A 6,909-nucleotide genomic window follows, 5' to 3' on the forward strand; every position below is an offset into this window, starting at 1 on the left:
GTTTACCTTCCTCTGAAATTTTCTGGAAGAGTTTGAGCAGGATAGGTGTTAGCTCTTCTCTAAATTTTTGATAGAATTCAGCTGTGAAGCCATCTGGACCGGGGCTTTTGTTTGCTGGAAGATTTTTGATTACAGTTTCAATTTCCGTGCTTGTGATGGGTCTGTTAAGATTTTCTATTTCTTCCTGGTCCAGTTTTGGAAAGCTGTACTTTTCTAAGAATTTGTCCATTTCTTCCACGTTGTCCATTTTATTGGCATATAATTGTTGATAGTAGTCTCTTATGATCCTTTGTATTTCTGTGTTGTCTGTTGTGATCTCTCCATTTTCGTTTCTAATTTTGTTGATTTGATTTTTCTCCTTTTGTTTCTTGATGAGTTTGGCTAATGGTTTGTCAATTTTATTTATCCTTTCAAAGAACCAGCTTTTGGTTTTGTTGATTTTTGCTATGGTCTCTTTTGTTTCTTTTGCATTTATTTCTGCTCTAATTTTAAAGATTTCTTTCCTTCTACTAACCCTGGGGTTCTTCATTTCTTCCTTTTCTAGTTGCTTTAGGTGTAGAGTTAGGTTATTTATTTGACTTTTTTCTTGTTTCTTGAGGTGTGCCTGTATTGCTATGAACTTTCCCCTTAGGACTGCTTTTACCGTGTCCCACAGGTTTTGGGTTGTTGTGTTTTCATTTTCGTTCATTTCTATGCAAATTTTGATTTTTTTTTTTTGATTTCTTCTGTGATTTGTTGGTTATTCAGCAGCGTGTTGTTCAACCTCCATATGTTGGAATTTTTAATAGTTTTTCTCCTGTAATTGAGATCTAATCTTACTGCATTGTGGTCAAAAAAATGCTTGGAATGATTTCTATTTTTTTGAATTTACCAAGGCTAGCCTTATGGCCCAGGATGTGATCTATCTTGGAGAAGGTTCCATGTGCGCTTGAGGAAAAGGTGAAATTCATTGTTATGGGATGAAATGTCCTATAGATATCAATTAGGTCTAACTGGTCTATTGTATCATTTAAAGTTTGTGTTTCCTTGTTAATTTTCTGTTTAGTTGATCTATCCATAGGTGTAAGTGGGGTATTAAAGTCTCCCACTATTATTGTGTTATTGTTAATTTCTCCTTTCATACTTGTTAGCATTTGTCTTACGTACTATGGTGCTCCCGTGTTGGGTGCATATATATTTATAATTGTTATATCTTCTTCTTGGATTGATCCTTTGATCATTATGTAGTGACCTTCTTTGTCTCTTTTCACAGCCTTTGTTTTAAAGTCTATTTTACCTGATATGAGTATTGCTACTCCTGCTTTCTTTTGGTCCCTATTTGCATGGAAAATCTTTTTCCAGCCCTTCACTTTCAGTCTGTATGTGTCTCCTGTTTTGAAGTGGGTCTCTTGTAGACAACATATGTAGGGATCTTGTTTTTGTATCCATTCAGCCAGTCTTTGTCTTTTGGTTGGGGCATTCAACCCATTTACGTTTAAGGTAATTACTGATAAGTATGATCCCATTGCCATTTACTTTATTGTTTTGGGTTCGAGTTTATACACTGTTTTTGTGTTTCCTGTCTAGAGAATATCCTTTAGTATTTGTTGGAGAGCTGGTTTGGTGGTGCAGAATTCTCTCAGCTTTTGCTTGTCTGAAAAGCTTTTGATTTCTCCTTCATACTTGAATGAGATCCTTGCTGGGTACAATAATCTGGGCTGTAGGTTATTTTCTTTCATCATTTTAAGTATGTCTTGCCATTCCCTCCTGGCTTGAAGAGTTTCTATTGAAATATCAGCTGTTATCCTTATGGGGATTCCCTTGTGTGTTATTTGTTGTTTTTCCCTTGCTGCTTTTAATATTTGTTCTTTGTGTTTGATCTTTGTTAATTTGATTAATATGTGTCTTGGGGTGTTTCTCCTTGGGTTTATCCTGTTTGGGACTCTCTGGGTTTCTTGGACTTGGGTGATTATTTCCTTCCCCATTTTAGGGAAGTTTTCCACTATTATCTCCTCAAGTATTTTCTCATGGTCTTTCTTTTGTCTTCTTCTTCTGGAACCCCTATGATTCGAATGTTGTAGCGTTTAATATTGTCCTGGAGGTCTCTGAGATTGTCCTCATTTCTTTTAATTCGTTTTTCTTTTATCCTCTCTGATTCATTTATTTCTGCCATTCTATCTTCTAATTCACTAATCCTATCTTCTGCCTCTGTTATTCTACTATTTGTTGCTTCCAGAGTGTTTTTAATTTCATTTATTGCATTATTCATTATATATTGACTCTTTTTTATTTCTTCTAGGTCCTTGTTAAACCTTTCTTGCATCTTCTCAATCCTTGTCTCCAGGCTATTTATCTGTGATTCCATTTTAGTTTCAAGATTTTGGATCAATTTCACTATCATTATTCGGAATTCTTTATCAGGTAGATTCCCTATCTCTTCCTCTTTTGCTTGGTTTGGTCGGCATTTATCCTGTTCCTTTATCTGCTGAGTATTCCTCTGTCTCTTCATCTTGTTTAAATTGCTGAGTTTGGGGTGTCCTTTCTGTATTCTGGCAGTTTGTGGAGTTCTCGTTACTGTGGCGTTTCCTCACTGTGTGTGGGTTTGTACAGGTGGCTTGTCAAGGTTTCCTAGTTAGGGAAGCTTGTGTCGGTGTTCTGGTGGGTGGAGCTGTATTTCTTCTCTCTGGAGTGCAATGAAATGTCCAGTAATGAGTTATGAGATGTCTATAGTTTTGGGATAACTTTGGGCAGCCTGTATCTTGAAGCTCAGGGCTGTGTTCCTTTGTTGCTGGAGTATTTGCTTGGTATGTCTTGCCCTGGAACTTATTGGCCCTTGTGTGTTGCTTGGTTTCAGTGTCGGTATGGAGGCATTTGATGAGCTCCTGTCAATTAATGTTCCTTGGAGTCAGGAGTTCCCTGGAGTCAGGGTTTGGACTTAAGTCTCCTGCTTCTGGTTATCGGTCTATTTTTACAGTAGTTTCAAAACTTCTTCTTTACTGCACCATTGATAAAACATCTACATTAAAGATGAAAAGTTTCTCTACAGTGAGGGTCACTCAGAGAGGTTCACAGGGTTACATGGAGAAGAGAAGAGGGAGGAGGGAGTTAGAGGTGACCCAAATGAGATGAGGTGAATCAATAGTGGAGAGAGTGGGCTAGCCAGTAGTCTCTTCCTTATGTGCACTCCACAACTGGACCACTCAGAGATGTTCACGGAGTTATACAGAGAAGAGAAGAAGGAGGAAGGTAACAGAGGTGGCCAGAAGGATAAAAGGGGAGAATGAAAAGGAGGGAGACAGATCCAGCCAGTAATCAGTTCCCTAAGTGTTCTCCACCGTCTGGAAGACACAGAAATTCACAGAGTTGGGTAGAGTAGAGAGGGGTTAGGGAGGAGACACAGGCGACCTGGTGGAGAAAAAGGAGAGTCCAAAGGGAGAGAGAGCAGTCAAGCCAGTAATCTCGCTCCCTAGTGAAAACTGGGTCCTGAAGATTGGGTCCTTAAAGGTACAAAATTGGTAACAAATACATAAAAGCAAAAATTAAAAATCTAGAGTAGAGTTTAGAATTTCAAAAATATGATGTTAAAGAAAAGAAGAAGGAAAAGAAAGAGAGAAAAAACGAACAAACAAAAACAAACAAGGTCGCGAAAATTATAAAGTACAGGTACAAAATTGATAACTAATACCAGAAAGCAAAAATTAAAAATCTAGAGTAGAGTTTGGGATTTCAAAAATACAATGTTAAAAAAAAAAAAGAAGAAGAAGAAAAATAAAGAGAGAAAACAAACAAACAAAAACAAACAATGTCACAAAAACTATAAAGAAAACACAGGTACAAAATTGATATCAAATACCAAAAAGCATAAATTAAAAATCTAGAGTAAAGTTTGGAATTTCAGATATACAATGTTATATAAAAGAAGAAGAGAAAGAAACAGAGAAGAAGAAGAAGAAAAAAAAAGTCACAAATTATATAAAAAAAACTATAGGTACAAAATTGATAACATATACCAAAAAGCGAAAATTAAAAATCTAGAGTAGAGTTTGGAATTTCAAAAATACAATGTTAAAGAAATGAAGAAAAAAACAAAACCAAAAAAAAAAAAAAAAAAACAAGGTCAAAAAATTATAAAATATATATATATGAAGTTTGCTGAAGAAGAAAAAAATAGGGTCTTTTTTTTTTTTTTTGCAAAGTAATAGGTTATAAAAGTGAAAATTAAAGGAACAATAGAGGACTTAAAAATTTTTTTTAATTAAAAAAAAAGAAAGAATGATCGTAAAAATAATAAAAATATATCTAGGACCTTTTTTTTTTTTTTTTTTTGTGGATGTTGTGGGTTCAGTTCATTTTTGGCTAGTTCCTTGGTCAGATTTATATTTCTCAAGATCTATAGGCCCCTTCCTATGTAGTCCGTATAACCACAGGGTTTTGATCTATTGCCTGTAGCTTCCAAGGCGTTTCCCTCTGTTAAATCTTCTTCTGTTTGCTAGTCTCTTCAGTATCTGGTTTCCGCCCTGACACAAAGGGCACGGTGGAGGACACTTTTTTTTTTTTTTTTTTTAGGCTTACTTGTTCAGTCGCGCTGTGGGGAGGGAGGGAGGGATGCTGCAAACAAATAACACTGGCGTGGGCTCACAGTGCCTCAGCCACCCTGGGTCTGCCCCCGCTCACGGCGCATGTAGCCTCCCTGTCCACACTGCTCGGACTCTAGGTTGTTCCGCTGGGAACAATCCGAGGCCGGCCCTGGGCTGCATGCACCTCCCAGGTCCAAGCCGCTCAGGTTCAGGCACTCAAGTAGTCCTCAGAGGCGCAGACTCAGTTGGGCCTGCGTTTTGTGCTCTTCCCAGGTCCGAGCAGCTCAGGTGATGAGGAGTTTGGCGAGCACCAATGCTGTGACTTATCGCTTCCCCGCCACTTGGTTATCTGGGTGTAAAACCGGCACACCTTCTCAGGCAGATGTTGACCGTCCAGACCCCCAAGAAGTTTTAGTTAGCAAAGAAGCCTGCTTACAGTTTTATAGATAATGTCTCTCTGGGGCTGTGATTGCCCCCTTCTGGCTCTGGCTGCCTGTCACCGGAGGGGGAAGGTCTGCAGCCGGCTATCTCTGTTCAGTCCTTTGTTTCATGCGCGGGCCTGGCGGTCTTAGGTTAGGGCTGGCTTTTCACGTGGTAGATATCCCACAGTCTGGTTTGCTAGCCCAAATTATTTCGCTCAGATAGCGCTCAGGGTATTTAGGCCAGATTCTTACTCTCAGCGATGCAGCCCACGCCGCGCCTCCCTACCCAGCCCCCGCTTGCTAATGGCGGATTCAGGCATCTGCGCTGCTTCTCTGCTGGGGGAATTACCGTAGGGCTCTCAATCTGCGAGTTTTAATTGTTTATTTATTTTTCCTACCTGTTATGTTGCCCTCTGTGCTTCCAAAGCTCGGCACAGATTCGGCAGTGAGAAGGTTTCCTGGTGTTTGGAAACTTCTCTCTTTTTAAGATTCCCTTCCCGGGACGGAACTCCATCCCTCCCTCTTTTGTCTCTTTTTTTTGTCTTTAATATTTTTTACTACCTCCTTTCTAAGAGTTGGGTTGCGTTTCTGGGTGCCTGATGTCCTCTGCCGGCATCCAGAAGTTGTTTTGTGGAATTTACTTGACGTTTAAATGCTCTTTTGATGAATTTGTGGGGGAGAAAGTATTCTCCCCATTCTACTCCTCCGCCATCTTGGCTCCTCCCCCTATCCAGTGACATTTTAATGTTGTCACTAACATTCTCTGTAACTTGTGGAGGGAATAGAAGATTAAAAGTGGCTTCATGACTTATTTATAATTAAGTGCTTATTTATACTTCATATCACTGTTTACTTATAGGGGAAGTGAGTATAAATTATTTTTCTATGTTAGTAATTGTTTCAATGGGTTAATTCAAACATGAAAATACTATTCTTTTTCAATAAAGCTACTATCACATGCAATTTCAATTTCTACACTTATGAAAATTTGCTTTGCAATGTAGCAGCAATTTTCAAAACCACAGTTTCTCATTTTCAGAGAATTCTAATATCTCTCCCACAAGCATTATTGTGAGGTTGACATATAAAATTTTATTTTTTAATAACTGATCAACAAAGTTTACTGCTACCTACTTTAGGATCCTGCAGAGTCAAAGACTGACTCAACCTTGCTATCAAAGGCTACTGTGGGGACACATGCCAGCCCATGGAGGGGTGTGGCTGAGGCAGCTGCAGTTTGGGTACAGGCTGCAGGCCACCTGGGAGCACTGTGCCTCCACTGCACAGAGGTAGGTGGCTGAGTCTTCCAGCTGGGAGGCTGTGATGTGTAGGGTACTATACCGCTCCTTAGAATTCACTGTGGAACTCAGTCTTTCATTCTGCTTCATCCCTGAAGCTATGAAAAACAGACTGATGAGGCTGCCTCCAGGATTCTGCTGGAACCACTGCAGAGTCTTCACTGTGGCAGAAAAATTGCACCTCAGAGTACAGTTGGCTCCCTCCTGGAGATTCAGGACTGAAGGGCTCTGCTCCACCTTCATCGTTCTCACCCCTGCTTGGAAAGAGAAAAACAAACACATACAGTGTCTCTGGGGAGTCATGGATGCAGTTTCCAGACCTGTAAGCTATCTCAGGCAACACCCATGAGGATGTAGGACCATCTAGGAGCTCTGGGTCAGCTCACCTTCCCTCCCTTCCCAGGTGCACTCTAGGACAGCCCAGACTCACAGCAAACCTGGACCCCCAGAAGGCCCAGCAAGGCTTCCCACCACCTCTTCATGACTCCTTGCTCATTTACTGGGGTACCTTTGCCCCTACTCTGGAGGGTGTAGAGTCTTGGGTCCAGAGAAGTGTTCTTACTGTCAAAATGTTCCAGTTTTACTGGAACTCACTAGTATTACTGAGAACCAGTCACATCTGAGCTCTGTCAT

At 40.0% G+C, this 6,909-nt stretch overlaps 1 gene segment (V, D, J or C); it reads right to left on the minus strand.

Moving 5' to 3' along the window:
- Window positions 1-6,153: 6,153 nt before the first annotated feature.
- LOC113899483 lies at window positions 6,154-6,758 on the minus strand. The segment is given in 2 exon segments: window positions 6,154-6,530; window positions 6,707-6,758. Coding segments are annotated over 2 exon segments (429 nt in total).
- Window positions 6,759-6,909: the final 151 nt, after the last annotated feature.

This window comes from Bos indicus x Bos taurus, chromosome 10, assembly GCF_003369695.1.
Source record: "Bos indicus x Bos taurus breed Angus x Brahman F1 hybrid chromosome 10, Bos_hybrid_MaternalHap_v2.0, whole genome shotgun sequence".
Taxonomy (NCBI): domain Eukaryota; kingdom Metazoa; phylum Chordata; class Mammalia; order Artiodactyla; family Bovidae; genus Bos; species Bos indicus x Bos taurus.